Raw genomic sequence first — 19014 nt, forward strand, 5'->3', positions numbered from 1 at the left:
ACTAGGCCAAAGGACACTAAAACCTCCACCACCTACATACTCCCAAATCCATGTGCCTCGACCACCAACCCCTGCAGAGCCTGGACTCAAAGCTGTGCTGGCCTCCTTGTGTTGTTCAGCTTGCAGACTTCGGTGTGTTTAAGCTGTGGGTCGTGTGCCTGTGCCCTAGCTGCAAGGGAAGCTGGCAGAGCATGTTCCCTGATGTAAGATGTTCAGAAGGTGCAGGCCATCAGAAAACATGCCAAAGATGCATACAAGGCCCCGGCCAGATCAGTCTCTTTGTCAGCCTTCAGGATCCAGAGCTGGGGCAGGGGTCAGGGGAAGAACACGCTGAAGCTTGTCTTTCCCAAGTGAGGTAGGCATTGCAGGGAGTTGAGACAAAAAGGAGGCTGCAGATCAAGCTCAGAGAATGGTGAGCTCTAGGTCCCCCTGGCATTATCCTCCCTGGGGCATCTCAGGCTTTTGTCCCAGGCCACCTCACACCCACCACCCAGCTGGGGCATGCTTGGGGAGGCTCTGCACTAACCTTATTTTTGGCATTATGTACTTACAGTCCCTACTATATTTATACTGCCCCCAATCTTCTACACATACAACAGAGGATTTATATTTCAAGAACAACACACAAATGACTTTTTGCTCTTTTGCTATTTTACAATATACACAATAGATGATGTTTCCCCTTTTTTACTTCTTTTTTGAGATAAGGTCTTACTCTGTCACCTGGGTTAGAGTGCAGTGGCATCATCACAGCTCACAACAACTTCAAACTCCTGGGTTCAAGTGACTCTCCTGCCTCAGCCCCCTGAGTACCTGGGACTACGGGCTGTGCCCACACCCAGCTAATTTTTCTATTTTTTACAGAGATGGGGTCTTTTTCTTGATAAGGCTGGTCTGAAATTCCTGGGCTCAAATGATCCTCATGCCTCAGCCTCCCAGGGTGCTAGGATCACAGGCATGAGCCACCACACCCGGCCTCTAATGGCTTTAAATATTTTATGATAGTTCATAAATATGTGCACAGGAGCTCGGAGTTTGGCTGGACAGTTCTGCTGCTCCCATGGTGTGGCCTGCAGGGGTCTCTCAGTGGTGTCCAGATACTAGGTGGTCTGGAGGATCTAAGAGAGCAATGCAGACACTTTGAGGCCTCTTAAAAGGATGGACCTAGAACTGGCATGGTATCACATCTGCCACACTCTGTCTAGAGTCCCAAGCTATGCATCCTTTTATTGAATTGGCAAAATGGAAGTTCAGTGCTAAGCTGAAGGCTCAGCTATAGCAGTTCTAGAAGCGCCAGGGCCTGCATGGCTGCAGTTTTCATCTGTATAGGCTTGACCCTCCCCATCTCCCTGATCTGGTCTCCCCTTTGTGTTTCCTCCTGATTTTGTTGTACCTTTCCTTTTCTGTGACACCTGTGGGAGGTGTCATTAACAGCGGTGGGAGTGAGATATTATGGGTATGTTCCCTGGGCTCTCTCTCCAAGCCTTTGTCATCCCCAAGGGTCCCTGGTTGCAGGTTTCCCATCCTGCTGGTCATAAACCCCCCCAAGCAGGACCTGAGCCCTGTGGCACAGCAGTTCTTCTGAACCAGAGAAGGCACAGAAGCAAACGGAGTGAGGGAGAGGGGCTCTGAGCCCTGGGGTGTGGAGGGGATGGGCTGGCAGGGGGCCCCTCTTTACCTCCCAGTGACAGAGCATGAGGGCCTGCAGGTTCTGGTTGGTGAGGCAGGCTCATTGGCAGAAGGGAGCATCAGCCGTTGACATCGTCATCTGCCTGGAGGAAGCCCACATGTACCCAGGAGATGGTCCCTGGAGACTGTCTCTGTCAGATGCTTCTAAGCTGGGAATATACTAGTTACTGTGGGGTCCTTTGGTGAAGACCAATCCATCTGCCTTATTGGACCCTGCCTAGCTTTCGTGGCCTAGCCCATCTCTTCTGGAAGCTTTCCCTGACCTCCTGGCTTTATTGATGTTCCCTCTTCTGACCTCCTTGGGCAAACAGTGGAAGAACACCGATTTCTCCAGGATGCTCCCCTCCTCCCCACAAAGGCAAGAGGCACCTCAGCAGCCAGCCCCTCACCACCCCCAGGCATCCAGGAGGGCCTGATGAGCTCCAAGAAGCTTGCAGAAGCATCCAGGGCAATGGTGTTAGGGTCCCCACACATGTGGCCCCCTCAGTCTGGAACCTCATTTCCCCAGTGAGAGGACCCACTCCATCTCAGAGCTCTGCCTTGTTGCTGAGATTTTTCACTCCCTGAAGCCTACTCCATCTTTCACTCTTTTGTTGAACCAACAAGCAGTGAGCACATTTCCCATTGGCCAGTGCCATAGTTCAGAGATTCTGCCCTCCTTCATTCGTTCCCTGGGCTCCCCGACCAGGCAGAGCCCCAGCCAGGATGGTGCTGGGTCCCTGCCCTCATGGAGTTCACCCATGGATAATAAGGATAATAAGGAAGGCCCTAGTGGCAGTGTGCTGAATGTTATAACTGTCCCATGTGCGCAGGACAGCAGTGAGAACAAGCAGGGCCCAGGAGGACCCCGGGGGAGCCCATGTCCCTGTCATCTTCCAGACTTCCCAGACGATGCAAGATGCTGCTAGCCTATATGGCGCCTTTGTGCAAAGTAGAAAAAGGCACTCTTTCTGGATGGAAAAATTAGCAAAAAGCAGCCTCTCTGGAATATTGCAGACTTGTGGGCACACAGCCTGGTGAATGATGGGTGCTCATGGGAGTTCAAGGGCCTCTGCCTCTCCCGCTGAGTGTGAGCCCCTGGCCCCACCTGCCAGGCATCTTTGCATCATGCATCACCTGCAGCCTGGCACACCTTTCCCTAAATGGAGCAGGGCCCTCGAGCAGTTCTGCGGGCCGTGGGTCACAGGGTAGGCCACATGCCCTCTGAGGCAGGTGCAAGGTAGAAGTTCCCAGCCCCTGTGACCAGCAGGGGCCTTCGGCCTGTGTGCTGCCTCACAGAGAGCGTCAGCCATAAAGGACCTGGCCTGTTAGCGTTCTTCAGCTGCTGAAAGAAGCAGGATGCTGTCAGGCGCTGTAAAAACGTGACCTTTGAAAAATTACAAGAGCTCAGGGTTTAAAAAGCTGCTGCGTTAATGATGCATCCCATTAGCATCTCATTAAAGGGAAGCCCAGAGAAGACTGCTCAGCCCAATGATGGGCACGCAGGGCCACCCCGTGGGCTGGGCAGGGGAGACTCTCCTGAACTGCTTCTCTCTGCCGAGTGCCATCATGTCACCAGAGAAGAAGCCAAGCCATGGCCAGGAACACTGGGGAAAAACCAAAGATGTGGTGGCTTTGCTGGTGTCCCAGACAACAGCAGTGGGAGAGGGCGAGGTGAGGCCAGCTCAGCCCTGCCTGGGCCAAATTTTCCTGGCTTGGTTTTTGTGGCATTCTTGTGTTGGCAGCTCCCTGGCAAGGAGCATGGAACTCAAGGAGGCCCAAGCTTTGGGGAAACCCAAACCTGCTGGGATTCTGAACCATGGGAGGAAGGGTTAGCAGGAACTGGGTTCAGAAGTGGAGCCACAGACCCACTCCCAGACCCCCAGAAGCCTCCCAAACCTGGGGACTAGACAGGTTTACTCTGGGCTGGGAGCTCTTGGCAGGAGGCAGAGGCTCTGGTCAGCCTGCGCTGAGTCATGTGTCACCAGCTGCTCCACACATCACCCAACCGAGGGGAGGCCCAGGCTCCTTGGCAGAGGGCACACACCTCTGTGTCTGAGATTTTTCTGGAAGGAGTAGAATAAAGAACGTCATTTCATTGTTTCAATAAAATAAATTCTTGAACTGCAAGTTGCTTGTAGCTTCACAAGTTGTTAGCACTGAGTAGACTGTGAGTGGCCTTATTTATCTTTCCTAAAGGAAAAAAAAAGGCTCTTTTCCTTCTCACAGCAAAACTGCTTTCTTATACATAAGAAATTACTTGTAGTATTCATGAAAGACACAGCCAAACAGCAGGCTGGTTGTAGCCCCCTTAATCTCCCTGACATCCAGGCTGCCTCTGCACACCCAGAGCGCCCCAGCTTCTTCTGGGTCAAGCTGTTTGTGTACCTGAGTACTCCCATCCCCCACAGCAGCCGCTTGAGGGCAGGGCCGAGTCTTACTCACCCAGGTCTCCAGTGCCTTGAGCAGCACCTGACATAGACCCAGATCCCCCACAAACCAGCTCAGAGATAAATAGGCAGTGAGCAAGCTGGCAGGGCTGTTTTGAAACCAAGGGCCTGAGCAATGAAAGGTGTGTAATTATTTAAGTTCAGAAACTCCCCTAATTTTAGGGCAAATGTTGGAATGCAGAAGTTTTAGAGCTCAGAAACTCGAAGGAACCCAAACTCGAGGAGAACCCCCAACCTCCTGTCCTGGCGGCAGAGGCTATTCCAGGGAGTTCCCAGAGGCTCCCCTGCCCTGCCAAGTTACCGGGTGTGGATGTTCATTCAGAGGGGGGACATGGTGGCTGTGGGAGCATTCTGGAAACCCCCAAGACCTGTTGCCTGGGAGGCCTTGAGCATTCCTGGCAGTAGAGAGGAGTTACAGCGCCCCCTCCTGACAGGTCGGGTGCTGGTAAGGAGCTGGGGTCTCACATTCAGACTTTGCCCCTAAGCAGGGCCAGGAACGGGACTCTTCACACAGTCCTTCTCCGTGGAAGGCCTCTGTGCCTAGAACACCCCAGGACCCAAAAGCCTGGCTGTAGAAGGCGGCAGCCTTCAGACAGGGTGCAAGTTACAAACTTTCTGCTTGGAGAACACTGAGAAAGCTGCACTATTGTTCCTTAAGACCGTTGGTGAGGGTGGCTAGATCCCCGGCCCCTCTCCCACCCCTCCTCCCAGCTCCCATCTGTCCCACAGACAGAACTGGGGCAGGGGCCTCTGATAAGGAAGCTTGTCGGTGGAATTGTTCTTTCCTCAGGAGATTCACTCTTTTGCTTTGTTTCTTGCTCTGTGCACAAAAGCAAAGCATCTGAAATGCAGGCCAGAGATAAAGTGCAGCCTAATGCAATTAGCTCAGCGCAGCCCCCGGGCCTTAATGGGACGCAGCTCCCGCAGCTCCCAGCAGGCCCCAGTGCAGACGCTGCATGTCATCTGCATCAAGCCCAAGATGCGCCACTGTCCTCCCTGTCCACACCCCATTCTGTGCCTAGCCCAGGACCCAGGAGAGCCACACTAGTCATGGGGGCCCAGCGGGAGGCTCTGCCTGCCACCAGCTAGGTTGCACCAGGGCCATAAACCTCACCTCAGATGCCCCTTGAGGCTTTGTGGCCTTCTGTGACTGTCCCTGATAGGCAGCCATTTCTGCCCCATCCCATCTCACCCTCTGCCCCAGCCTGGTGAGCTCTGACTGCCATTCTGGGGGCTTCAATCACCTTCCCAAGGCCACCACCACTGACACCACACCCCCCACCTCCCAGGCATCCCATTCCAGCCTCTCCAAGATTTTTTAAAGATTTTTCTTTGCATGCACATTATAAATAAAGGCTATAGTTGAAAATTTGGCAAATACAGAAAAGTGTGGACAACAGAATAAAAGTTACCCATATCTAGGGTGACCAGACGTCCCGCTTTTGGCCGGACAGTCCCACTTTTCAACAATTTTTCCTACGTCCCGCGGCGTTTTAAAAAAGTCTTTGGAAAGAATGCACGAACGGGTAGGAGAACAAGAAGGGAATATATGGTTTTTCAGAATATGAATTTTATATTGTTTTTGTTAATTTTATAATGTTAAACTGTAATAATAAATTGCTCAGAAGTGATTATAGAGAACTACTTATCAAAGTTTGCATTGTTGTCAGGCCCTGCCTGCCTGGTCCCCTGCCCCATCCCCTGCCCCCCCCCCGCCATGTTGTCCCGCCTTACGGATGTTAAAATCTGGTCACCCTACCCATATCCCCAACTCCCCCAAGGACAACACCCCTCCTAATATTTCCCTCCTACACATATTGTTTGATGTAGGGAAGATTACATAGGAAGGTCACATGTGTGTCATTTTGTAGCCTGCTTTTCTCATTAGAGTGTTAAGCATTTTGCCATCTCATTAAGAATTTTTACTAGTACATCAATGTACATAGTTACCATTCAATTAAAAAAAAAAAGAATTTCTACTAAACGTGGCTTTTTGTGCCTGTATAATATCTAATATTTTATAGTAAGGCTGACTGAAGGAGACCAATGCCATTCTGTCTGATTTCACCCTGGTGGTTTATTTTCTCATTCATCTGAAGACCTAAGAGTGGGCTCAGGGAGCACAGAGCCTGCCTCTTTCCTGGGCCAAGGAGGGTCCCACCACCCACTTGGGAATGGGATCTGAGCTGTCCCCACGAGCCTCTGCTCAGAGGCCAGAATCAGAGCAAGATGAGGAATGTGCAATGTCCCCCACCTGCCGCCTGGTGGCACTTTGGAGAGCTGTTCTATCCCATGTCAAAGGACTGGGCACAAGTTAGCTCAGAGGCTGGGCTGAGGACACAGTGCCCAGTACATGCCCAGGATACGTTGGTAGCATTTGTGTTGTTGTGGTTTACTGATGACCCAAGGGCTAGGACCACCTCTCCTAGCGCAGAACGCTCTCTCCATGGTGATAGCAGGTCTGGAGAGAGTGACCACAGAAGGCACCTGGGGGAGGCACAGGGTTGGGTGTTCTGGAGGCAGGGGCTTAGCAGAGGCCACAACTGTCACTGTGAAGCCGAAGTCCTCTACAGTTTCCCTGTGGGACTGGGTTCAGGGCTGGGTGTCTGGCCCCATGGCTCAGGGGATGAAGCTCAGGAGCGTGGTTCAGGAGGACACATCCTGGACAGAGTTCTCTGCCAGGCTGTGCTGTGCTCATCTCCTAATCTGCTTCCCACAGGCTCCCGGCATCTCCAAGGCGGACACTCAGTCTCAAGGACTGGCAACCAGCATCCGGTGGGGGCAAACACCCATCAATCAGTCTACACCCTGGGACACTGATGAGCCACCCTCCAAACAGATGAGAGAGAGCGACAATCCAGGTGGGCACCCTGCTGGCAGACATACACCCAGGCCCAGAGTCGGGAGGGGTAGAGGCGCCATGCAGGTCTGACCCACAGCTGAAGAAGCCCCAGGGTGGGGGGACCATGTGTCTTCCCTGTGCAGGAGCGGTCTCTGTCCCCTTCCTCTGCCACTCAAGAAAGGACATGGGAGAGCAAGGAGGTGAGAGTGACATTTTAGGAGTGACTTGGAACTGGCTCCAGAGTGTGTCAAATCGTTATTCTCAAGCCTCAGCGCTCAGATTCACAACAGATTTCTCAAGTCACGCCTTTCAGGGAGGTTGCCCGTGCGTGTGCCTATGTGAGCACTGGTTTCCCACCCCCCCAGGGACTAGGAGTTCACTAGGTCCTATAGCATCCCTGCCCTTCCTCACACAGCCCCTGCCATGCCAAATGCCGCCTCATGTCCCGTCAGCCCCAGAGTTCCCCTGAGGATACACAGGACATGTCTGCTTTGCTCTCCCCACAACAGCTCTACAGGTATCTGAGGCACCTTGACTCCCCAGCCCGAGCCTCCTGCCCCACCCATTCCTGCCCCTTTGCCTTCTGGGGACTGTGCTCTCTGCGCCCCTCTCAATGTGCAGTACCCAGAACGCAACACGAATAGCCCAGGTGTGGATCTGACAGCACCTCCTTTCTTCACCACCCCCATTCTGGTCACCGCAGCTTCAGCTCACACTTACCTACTGTGTCCACAGGAGAACCCAAGACTGTCCTGGCAGCTACTGTCACCCCGCCCACCTCCTCATCATCAGGCTTAGGCAGCCAGGTGTGGGGACTGGCAGGCATGCACAGAGTCCCTCAGACTCCACCTCCCGTTGCGACCCCTTCCTAACCCTCCCAATTGTGTTCTCTGGACCCCTGGCCATGCCTTCCATGCTATCACCCAAGTCACTGGTAAAAATGGCAGGCAGGACCTACTGCCTGTGACCAGAGACCTTCCCTAGGGTGCTTTGGGCCACTTGCCAGTCATAAGTAAATCACCTCCAAGGCACTACACTTCTGTGTCCCTGCCACAGGCCTATTTGGGGCCCCACTGGCCATGCTCTGAAGTTCTGAGTCTTTTTTCCAGACTCCCTGGCTAACCCCAGGAAGACTGGAGCTGGGATGACAAGCTTTGCCTCTAAACACCAGGGTAGGTCACAGGGCAGCCACCATCCCCTTCAGGCTGGGACAGCCCCCCTCAGCACTGCATTCTAGAGCCTTGCTAGCTTCCAGTTTTCCCCAGCCTCTCTCGTTATCAAAATCACATCTTTTTGTCACACTATATTACACGCTCTGCTTGTGTGTCATCCCGGGGCCTGCGGCAGTCCCAGGATGCTGCTGCAGGTGCGGGCCTGACCAGGAAGGTTGTGCCTGAGGTCCCTGGCTAGGCAGGGCAGGACCGGGTCTCACACCTGGTCTCTCTGGTCCCAAGCCTGTCTCAACTTCCCAACCCAGGTGACATTCCCTGCGGGAGACAGAGCCATCCTGGCCCCTACTCTCCCTCCTCTACTCCCCCCCTCAGTTGACATGGCCACCCCACAGGCATCATGAAAACCAAGGCAGCATTTGTGCAACAGAGACCCAGACCCAACTTTGTTCTGTCTGAGGCAACCCCAGGCCACCTTCTCGCGAGCCTCCTTGGATCACCTCAGAGGGCCCCGGGCCCAGCTCTGCCTGCCCGGCACAGCTGGCCCAGCGTCTTCCATCAGGTCTCAAGAGCCATGTCTGTACCCCCTTGTTCAGCCACAGTTTTCTTAAGGGCCAAAGCAGGCTTCCCCTGTTTCCCCTAGGCCTGGCCACGCTGAGGCTTCTAGCACAGTGCCCTACGGGCCCAGCTGGCCCACACTGCCCCCGCCATGTCCCTTCCTTCTTGGGGGGCCTGTGCCCAGCCCTAGGCTCTGGTGCTCTCCCCTGCAGCCTAGTAACACCCACCATCCGGCTTTCTCCACCTCCCTGACAATGAATCTTCAAAAGGGAAGAAAACACCAAAGTGTATGGAGCGCTTACCACGTGCCAGGCACTCTGCTGGTTCTGTTTTGTTTTTCAAATACATTTTCCTCATTCATTTCTTCCCAGTAGCTCTATGAGGTAGATATTGCTAGTTCCATTTAACAGATAAGAGGAACAAGGCTCAGAGAAGGTGAGCCTTAGCTAGGGAGTGGCAGAGCTGAGATTGGAACCCAAGTCTCCGTGAAGGTCTCAGCTTCCTCTCCGCTCTGTTCTCACCTCTTCTGGGTGTGTCTTGCTTTCTCCTCTGAGCCGCTATGGCCTTTGTGCGTTTACCCCAGCACACTTATCCCGGCTCCTGTAATCACAGACCCATATTCTGTGGGTTCTTAGACACAGGTGCCTTGTCCTTCTCTGTGACCCCAGCACCCAGCACAGGGCCTGGGGCAGTCGGTATTTGTTGGGTGAATATGAAACCGGTAGATGACATTTCTTTTGTCTCCCTTGCAGGCACAGGGCCGTGGGTGACCACAGTGGCCGCCGGGAGCCAGCCCACCCTGATCGCACACTCCTATGGAGTGGCCCAGCCTCCCACCTTCAGCCCGGCTGTGAACGTCCAGGCCCCGGTCATTGGGGTGACCCCCTCACTGCCTCCCCACGTGGGGCCCCAGCTCCCGCTGATGCCTGGCCACTACTCGCTCCCTCAGCCGCCCTCTCAACCACTGAGCAGCGTGGTGGTCAACATGCCTGCCCAGGCCCTGTATGCCAGCCCTCAGCCCCTGGCCGTGTCCACACTGCCTGGTGTGGGGCAGGTGGCCCGCCCAGGACCCACCGCTGTGGGTAACGGCCACATGGCAGGGCCCCTGCTGCCTCCGCCGGCCCAGCCGTCTGCCACTGTTCCCAGCAGTGCCCCTGCCACCAATGGGCCCCCCACAACCGACTCGGCCCACGGGCTGCAGATGCTGCGGACCATTGGCGTGGGGAAGTATGAGTTCACCGACCCCGGGCACCCCAGAGGTAAGTCCTGCTGCCCACGTGCTCCCTGTGTGCCTGCGTCCTCGCCTCTCCATGTGGTCATTGCAACACAGCCAGGACAGGAGTGTGCTTCGTGGAAGCTTCTCGCTGGCCTCGCCCAACCTGGAGGCTGCAGGGAGGCCCCTGCCTGCCCCAGACAACCCTCCCAAATAGGGAGAGGGAAGGGAAGCGTGGAGGGCAGGGCAGGGAAGGTGGGGAATGTGCATGGGCGAGAAGAGGGTTGCCGGGGAAGGAAGGGAGAGCCTGCACGCACACTCCAGAGCCCTCTCTGGCCCAGGCCCTGACCCCCAAGGCCAGGCCAAGGCACAGAATGAGCAGGAACCACCCACCCCACCTTAGGGCTCCATAGAAGTGTCCCTTTGAGGGCCGTCTCCATTGCCTCCCCATGAGGACATCCAGAACATGAACCATCTGCGTCCACCCAGGGAAAGCACCCTCTGCCACACTTCAGATAAAAGTGGCACCCAAGGCCTTTAGTTAGGCCCAGAGCCATTCCCAGACCATCCTAAACCGCTTGAAGTTTTTATTTTAAGGACTCAAGGGTGGCTCTGTGAGACTCTGGGAAATAGCACCTCCAACTTCAGCCTTCAGTTAACCCTCCATTCCAGGGAACTGGAAGGTAGATCCTGGGAGATGGACCCTCCGGAAGGGAGCGTGCCAAGGACAGAGTCCTAGGCACAAGCCCCCAGCCTTAGGGTTAGGGCAAACAGCATCAGCAAACAGGTCTCACTCTTGATGTCTATACGTGGGATCTGTCCAGGCTGGCATACAGAAGGGAATGGAGAGCCAGAGCTACAGGCATGAGCTTTTTGGGGTTTGTCTGCCCCGGATTTGCTTGGCCCTTAAGCACTCCAAACAGGCTGGGTCCCTGCTCCTCCTAAGTGCAGTTGTCTGCTCCACAGGGGTATCCACAACTCCTTTCAAATAGGAGAGTAGATGGTCCTAGAAAGTGTGGCCATGTGGGCACGGCAGCTTCTCTACTAAAAACCCCTTGAGATCACATTTCAGGGGGCCCTGCCTCTCAGCAGAGCAATGAATCCAACTAGCCACTCTTGCCCAGCCGCCCTTACAAGTCTCCACCTTTATCATTTTGAGCAATTTCCAGGCCTTGCCAAGCATCCCAGCAACAAAGCCCAAGTCTGGATCTCTGTTGGGTTTAATTCCCAATATGATTGAGCCCTGACTGCCTTTGTTTTGGAAATCAGCACTAGTTTTAAATGACAAAATTATAGAAAATTACATCTAAATTCTGGTAAACTCTTGCTTTGTTTAAGATCTTTTTTTAAAAAAATTGACTAGATTGATTTTTTTGTTTGAATTGTTTTGGTTAAGCTCCTTCTCCCTTAAAAAAAAAATTTTTTTTAAGTAAAAGAACTTACTCCGAGTTCAAGTTCATGAGCCGCCAACTGGGACACACAAGGCTGTGGGAGTCCCAGCTGCTCCTGAGGCTGTGCCAAAGCCTTGGGCACCGGGTGGTATATCCTCTCCCAACAATGAGCGGCGCTGTGTCCCCTCTGGGGACCATGTAGGGCTGACAAAAGTCTTGCTGGCTTGCCATGTTCCAAGGATGCATCTAAACAAAGGAGTTGTTCTGGGCAGAAAGAGACCTGGTCCAGATGGGACTAGAGAACCTGGTTTGGGGCTTGACCCTAAGTTGGGATCTGCCTCACCAAAGCCGCCAGGTGTGGGCGTATCTGAATGTCTTCACCCTGAGCCTGTGAGATCAGAAAGACACGGGGTAGGGACAGGCCCCTGTGCCCACTGGGTCAGTGATTATAGCAGACCTACGCCGGTAACTTCTGTGCAGGCCAGAGGGTGTGACACATCTCCTGTGGTGGCCCCAAGCCTATAAGTGGGAGGGGAGGAGAAAGAGGGGTTCTGACAGGATTCCCTGTGCCAGAGCTCACTGGCAGAATGAGCGGGTGCTAGGTGAGGGCCAGGGAGAGATGGGCCTAGAAGTGTCCATGGCCCCACCTTCTGGAGAACCAACAAGATCCCCTAGCTCTAGGTGGCAACAATGGACAACCACTCGGTCGCACTGATTTCCAGAGGTTGCTAGCAAGCTGGCTGTGTCTCCAGAAATTGCATTTAACTTGCTTCTCTATTTACGGCCCTCATCAGCTGATTTATCCCCTTCTATTTGCGGGGAGGAAAGACAATGAAGCGTGCATGTACAAATGCCTCCAAACTCAAGCATGGGTAGGTTTTTTTTTTCTTTAAGTAATTTCTCCTTTCATTTCTAATCTTAAAAGCCTTTATTGCTGAAGCTATAATTTGTCTGTCAGCTATAATGTCAAACAACTGCATATTTTTTAAAATAAGAAACCCGAATTTTGAAACCAAATCTTTTGAAACTTGCCATGTGAGAGTCATGTTCCTGACAGGACCACGTGGGTTTGGATTTGGGTCACTTTTAATTTTGCCCCTAGGGATTTTACATCTCTGAAGCCCAATTGATTTCACACTCCTAAATGACAGACAGCTGGCCCCAGGCAGGAACAGGAGGCTCTGCGTGATGGCATCAACACAAGTCAGAACTCTACTTTAAAAAAAAAAAAAAAGGAACTTTCCTTTCTCCTGTTCTCTGTTTGAAACCTTGCCCAGCATTATAATAAGATCCACCATAGAACGCCTTGAGATCTAGCTCATTAAAGCCCCTCAATTTTTTTCCTACTATTCTTTGACGTGACAACCTGGCCTCTCCCGGGGTGGAGTAATTATGGAGAGAGCCCCTCCACGAAGAACAGGTCTTGCCAGCCAGAGGGATGGGCCACTGGTATTTTTAGACTTCATTAGTGCCCTGATTTAAAATTTCACATTTTGTTTCTCGTAATTATCTTCCGATCGACTGAGCTAAAATTTCAGTTGGGGCTCTATTAGTCTGCCTTCCCAAAAAGGGTGTTGGGACTTTAATTTAAAACTTAACCAATTGAAAAATAAAGGTGGTGTGGAAATGCTTTTTTGATTTGCAATAGGTCAAGCGATTATCTCTCATCTGTGACTAGAGAAGCCAGCTTGCATGCAGTTCACTTTAGTGAGGGTTATTTAAATGCATTGAGCACATATAGATTCGCCTAACAAACTTACGAGATAAATCTTTCTTTCTCTAAGAACAATTTGGGGGTGGGAGCAAGCTGTAGGATTTTTTTTTTAGATGGTATATTGAAAGCTAATTAAAAATAGATTTCATGTGTGCAAAGTGATAAGGGAGGAAAAAAGAATTGGTTCCATTTGAATCCTGTGATAAAGTACCTGAGACGTTTGTCTTGTTGGCATGGAACCCCTGAGCTAAGCCATGGGGAGAGATGTGCCCAAGCTCAGGCCTCGGTGACAGTGGCCTGAAGTACCCTGAGAACTCTGTTCCGGATAACAGAGCTCACAGCGGAGGTGCAGACTATGAATGGAGTTGTTTCTAGCCCTGCCTAGGGGACGGGGTGGAGACCCTGGGGCAGAGTGGCAAGCTGCAGAAAGGCTTTTGTTTTCACCTGCATGTCTGGGAGTGAGAAACCAGACGGCACCTGCCCTGCTCGCTTCTGGACCAGAAAGCAAAGCCAGAGTGAACCTGAGTGGGGAGGCACGCCTCTTCTGACTGTAGATTTCGCAAGTGTAAGCTGAGAGGCCCTGAGGATCCGTCCACAGGCAGTCGTGCTAGGAGTGGAGTGGTTCACCCCTCCTTGAGATCCTTCTTCTCCTCCCATCCCATTTCCTGCCCTGGACCTATGTCCCACCAAGCCTTCTGCATGGACAACAGCTATCCCAGGCAACCACAAGTGGCAGAAACAGGATCTTGCAAATATCTTCAGGCATAGGGAATAGCTGTGTGACTGGAGTAAACCTCCTAACCTCTCTGAGCCACTAAGATGGGGATGACAGTATGACACCCTCATAAGGCCTCAGGGAGGACTGAATGAGAGCGTGGATATGACCGTACCTAGCACTGCACCTGCTTAACCCCAAAACAGCTGTTGCTGTTGACCTGGCATCGGGTCTGGAGAGGCCAGCAGAGAACGAGGTGGTGAGTGGCCAAAACGCCAGGGCCCTGCCCAGTGCAAAGAAGTTAGAAGAAGCCCATGCTTGTTCACAGGGCTGGCAGCCCCTGGTCAAGCCACTTAACCATGGGGACCCCACACCTAAAAGGAAGGTCGGTTGCGTCACCTCTAGCAGCAGGATTCAGGACTCACCCCCAGGCGTGGAGCCCAGCACAAATCTCATCTCTTCTGACATGTCCAGGGCACAATGTTCCCTTTGCGACCTGAGTAAATATTCTGGAAGGAGCTGGGAATGAGAGATAAAGCTGTTCGCCCACACTCCATTAGGCCAGAGGCATGAAATGTCCAAACTGAAACCGTCTCCCCGCAGATCTGTCCTTCCTGTGTCTGTGTCTCAGAAAGGCCATCGTGAAACCATTCAGGACTCAGGTTTACAGCCCAGTTGTCCACTGTGCTCTGAGTCTGAAAACTTGGCTGGCTCCCTCCTTTCCCCTCTGTCCCCACCAGCACCCCAACCTAGCCTCCCAGCACATCCCCTTCAGGCTGGCTCTGCAGTAAGCCTGAGTGGTCTTTCCAAAACACAGGTCTGGCCTCGCCACACCCCATGGAATGCCCCCCTCGGCTGGCTGCTCTGGAGGCAGTTTCCAGCATGGACCCATGGCTTCAGCTTCTGGCTCCTGCCTGCCTCCCATGTCACCCTTTGCCATCCTGCCCAGGGGCTGCCCCGCAGGCACACGGGCCTTGGGTTCCCTCCCATCCAGCTGCACTCTATGCCTCAGCCCAGCAGTGCTACCGTTGTTCCCCAATCCCCAGGTCATTCTCTCAACCCTAGGCAGGGGCGGGCAAGCACTCTGTCCCATTCCCACTTGCCACCGCATCCAACCCAGATGCTTGAGAAGTGTTTGAGGAGCTTCTGTGACTTCCCTCTGCCTTTCTCAGCGTGAAAGCAGGTTGGTACCCACAGCCACAGGCATAAGAGGACAGACAATTAAGTTTGTGAACTCATCCTAGAAAAAGTGCTGCATTCCTCATTGCTGAATATAACCACAGTCACCAGATTCCAAGGGGAGTACCTGGTGACTTTGAACAGAAAAAAAATTACCTTCTCCCTCTGTAACACTTTAAAATCCACTCACCATAACAACCAGAAGGAAGCAGCCTGTGTCAGCGACGTTCCCCTAATTCCAGGGGCAGTTTGTCTTGGGAGAGCCCTTCCTTCTCCTCTCAGGGGCTCTCAGTGTCCTCTGACAAGGACAGGGCAGGGTCAGGTCCTCCTTCGTGGCCATGCCAGTAGGTGGGACGAGGAGTATACTCTGGCTCCTACGGACCCAGCAGCCAAGGCTGCCGGAGTCGATCAGGAGCATGGAAGGTGGTTCAGTACCCGGATTCTGCATCACACTGCTTGGGTGCGATTCAGATTCCACTAGTCACCAACACACTGAACTCCTGCTAGAAAACTGGTGTCTCTGAGCCTCAATTTCCACATCTGTAATGTGGACGTAACAGTACCATCCTCATAGACACGTTTTGGGGATTAAGTAATGTATGGAAAGCCTTAACACAGGGCCTGGCAGATACCTGGCTACCAGCAGTGTTAGTTATTTTTACCACCTGTAAATCCTAAATCAGCAGTGTCTAACCTGGAGCCACGGGCCACGGGCTGATGTTGTGAGGACTTGTTTTGCTTATCTGTCAGATATCTTGAAAAGTATGCACAGACCTTTTTTTTTTTTTGCTAATCAGCTTTTATTAGTGTTCGTGTATTTAATGGGTGGCCCAAGACAACTCTTATTCTTCTAATGTGTGGCTGAGAAGAAAAACAGTTGGACACCCCTGTGACCTAAAAGTCTTAGGGAAGAAGTGGGGTCCAGCACACTGGTGGATCTCAGGACTGCCACCACTTGCAAAGCAAGGTTGTCCAAAATAATCTCCCATATCTGACTGTATAACCTTCAGCTGGGATCCGGAAGCAACCCACATCCCACCATCACCCCAAGTCTCCCCTTTCCAGCCCCCACTTGCACACATATCCCCTCCCCCCGAGTAGAGGGTCTCAGAGCCTGTGGAGTTGGAACTCCATCTACACAGCCTTCCTCCTCGCCTGAGCAGTCCCTGCCCCCACCAGGCTCTGGAGGGCTCTGTCCTCATGGGGTTTGTTAATCAATAATTGGAGGGTTGTTTAGAGCTTAACAGTTTTGTTAACGGATCATCTGACTAGGAGCAAACCAGGCAAGTGGAAAGATGCCACAAAGGCAGCCAGATCACCCAGGATGGTGTCATCCTCGGAGCAGGAGCTGACCCTGGCCACCTGAGCCTGCTCAACGGGCTGGGCCCCATCCCTACAATTTCAGCCCCAAATCTCTGCTGAGCATCTTCAAGGACAGATAAGCAGGGCCAGAGGAGCTGAGATGCTGAAGGCACTGAGAGAGCATTTCAGATGGGAGCAAGGGGAGGTATCATGTCTTTCCTGGGGCGGGGGGGGGTGTCTCAGGAAGTAGTGCTGACCTGCCACAGAAAGCCAGCTTCCCTGATTCCAAACAGTCTTCTCTCAGAAGTGATAAGCCCCAGCAGACACTGGCAAGGTGTCATGCTGTGTTCTAGGTCAGTGACACTCAGAGGCCACCAAGGGGCTTGAATCATGTCACCTCCCTTCCTGCTGCACACCAAGTATTTATTGAGCCACTAATCTGTAAGTCTGAAGGACCCTGTGTGCAGAGCCCACACTTGGTTCCCACCATAAACTGGACAAAAGACACAGGCAGCACACCAATGTGTGTCCAAGGCCTCAGCACCTGTGGATGTGTTCCAGTCACCATGCCATGTCCTAGGGAAAGGGGGCTGGGGAGATCACGAGGTGCTGGCAATCAAGGCTCCAGGGGCTGGGGGAGAGAGAGGTCAATGTGAGCAGAGCTTTGGGGACAGCCAAGATGATAGCAGGGAGTCAAGGTTTACAAATGCCAATTCCAGATCTTAGGGAAGAATGCTTGAGGTAAGTGCCAGGGACACACATTATGATTTTCCAACAGATTCACCTGTCATAGAGTCCCGCACATACACACACATATCTATCCCGATGGTTTGCAGGGCCTGTCCTGATCTGAGACAGGGTCAGCTAGTGATGCCAGGATACAGGCACCGGCCCAGAAGTCCCTTTCTCTGAACACACAAAGCCAAGCCTTCTTTACCTCCCCAATCAGTGTTTATGGGACGGTTATCCGAGTTTTGGCAAGAGTCCATCTGTCTCTGAAGCCCTCTGGTCTGACCAGGAGAAGACCTTCTTGATCGTCCTGGGCTTTGACCTGGGTGGGAGACAGCTGGGCCTCAACCCCTAGGGGGAAGTCAGGTGCACGTCCAGACCATCTTTGTGTACCAGGCTCTCTCCTGTGGTGACAGAGCTTTAATGACAAGTTCCCCGTTGCCAAACCACTATTCAAACATCCAGCATCTGCTATCTTGGCAAGGAAAAGCTGACCCCGAGAGTTTTGTGAGTTTCTAGAGGAGATGAGCGGGGCCCGGGTGTGGCACACATGTGCTTGTTCCCATGTGACGGAGAGGGAGGACATAATTGTCCCCAAACCATGACAAGAAAAAAAAAAAAAAACTAGAGAAAGCATCGCACAAAACTGGTTCAATGAGAAGCCGATTTGGTTGAAATTACATTCCACTTAGGAGCACACTCTCTATTCTAGAAATATAAAGGGTGAAAATAATACAAACAGTAGTTTAGGAGCACAAAACATTGTGTAAATGGCTTGAAGAAAAAATGGCCCAAAGGTTGCCTCTCTTGAAACAGTTGTCATTGCTTGTTTTCTTAGTGTAACTCTTCTTTTTAAAAAAAAAAAAGTTTTTATGAGCATGCATGTGCATGTGTATATGTGTGTAGGTATGTGTTTCTGTATTTGCGTGTGTATGTGTATGTATGTGTGTGTCTCTGTACGCATGGGTGTGCATACATGTACACGGAGGGAAGCCCAAGTGCTCTCAGCACATCACCAGGCAAATGCTCCTTCCTCTCCAGATCTCCCAGCCACCTGTTAGCCGACCACCCCAGCCCTGTGCACTACCTGGTTCTGCCCACTGGCTCTGTGGCCGTGTCCTCCTCTAAGTGACCTCTCCGTGTCTTACACCCAGGTCTGTATCAGTGCATACTGATTTATCACCAAATTCTGCATTGTCAATGGCTATACTTTAGTCTGCTAGGGAAGCTCCTATCCCATAATACCACAGGCTGGGCGGCTTACACAACAGAAATTTATTTTCTCACAGTTCTGGAGGCTCAGGTGTGGGCAGAGTTGGTTTCTGGTGAGGCCACGCCCACTTGGCCTGCAGGTGGCTACCCTCTCGCTGAGCGCTCCCGAGGCCTTTCCTCTGCGCATGTGCACATGCACTCTTGGTGTCTCTTCTTACAAGAAGTACTGTTGGGTTAGAGCCCTACCCTATGACCTTACTTAACCTTAATTAATTCCTTAAAGGTCTTTTCTCCAAGTACAGTCACATTAAGGGTTAGGGCTTCAGCATATGAATTGGTGGGGGTGAGGGTATGCAATTCAGTCCATAACCATCTACGTGTCCATCTAGTTGGCAAGAGGAAAGGGCAGCCCTATGCCACAGCACTGTTACTGTGCAGTTGTAGTGTGTGGCTTCTAGCCGTGGGCCATCATTTTTCAAACGTTTTCATAAGTGTGCTCTTATGAAGCCATTTTTACCATGATATACCAGCAAGCTGCTCCCTCTGCCCCATCAACTGAGCCTTGACAGCATTACCTGTTTTTAAAATCACCCACGTGTGGGGTCAGTTTCTTATTTCTGTAGAACTTCATGCTGGGAGGGATCTCAGAAGTCACCTAGTGGAAGTAGGAATCTGCCCTCACCACTGGGAGCTAAGCAGGAGCCACCGAGTGCTAGACAGTTTGTCCTGTTAAATGGTCAAGAGCTGTCTGCCTGTGACTTTCCATGGCCTTGCCCTCTGGAGCCATCCGGAGCAAAGCTGGTCCCTGTTCTACATGACAGCCCTTCACAGTTTTGAAGATGGCAGAATTTCCTTTTCTATAGACTAAATCT

At 52.3% G+C, this 19014-nt stretch overlaps 1 protein-coding gene across 1 annotated transcript in view; it reads left to right on the plus strand.

The window, feature by feature from the left end:
* The window catches only part of KLHL29 (kelch like family member 29), a 292829-nt gene that overhangs the window by 224973 nt on the left and 48842 nt on the right, over nucleotides 1-19014 (plus strand). The window contains exons 4-5 of the mRNA XM_003787428.2: nucleotides 6838-6979; nucleotides 9440-9946. Of these exons, the coding sequence (XP_003787476.1) occupies nucleotides 6838-6979; nucleotides 9440-9946 (649 nt within the window). The remainder of the gene's footprint in view (nucleotides 1-6837; nucleotides 6980-9439; nucleotides 9947-19014) is intronic.

Source organism: Otolemur garnettii, unplaced genomic scaffold (assembly GCF_000181295.1).
Source record: "Otolemur garnettii isolate 467f Iridium unplaced genomic scaffold, OtoGar3 scaffold00022, whole genome shotgun sequence".
Lineage (NCBI taxonomy): Eukaryota > Metazoa > Chordata > Mammalia > Primates > Galagidae > Otolemur > Otolemur garnettii.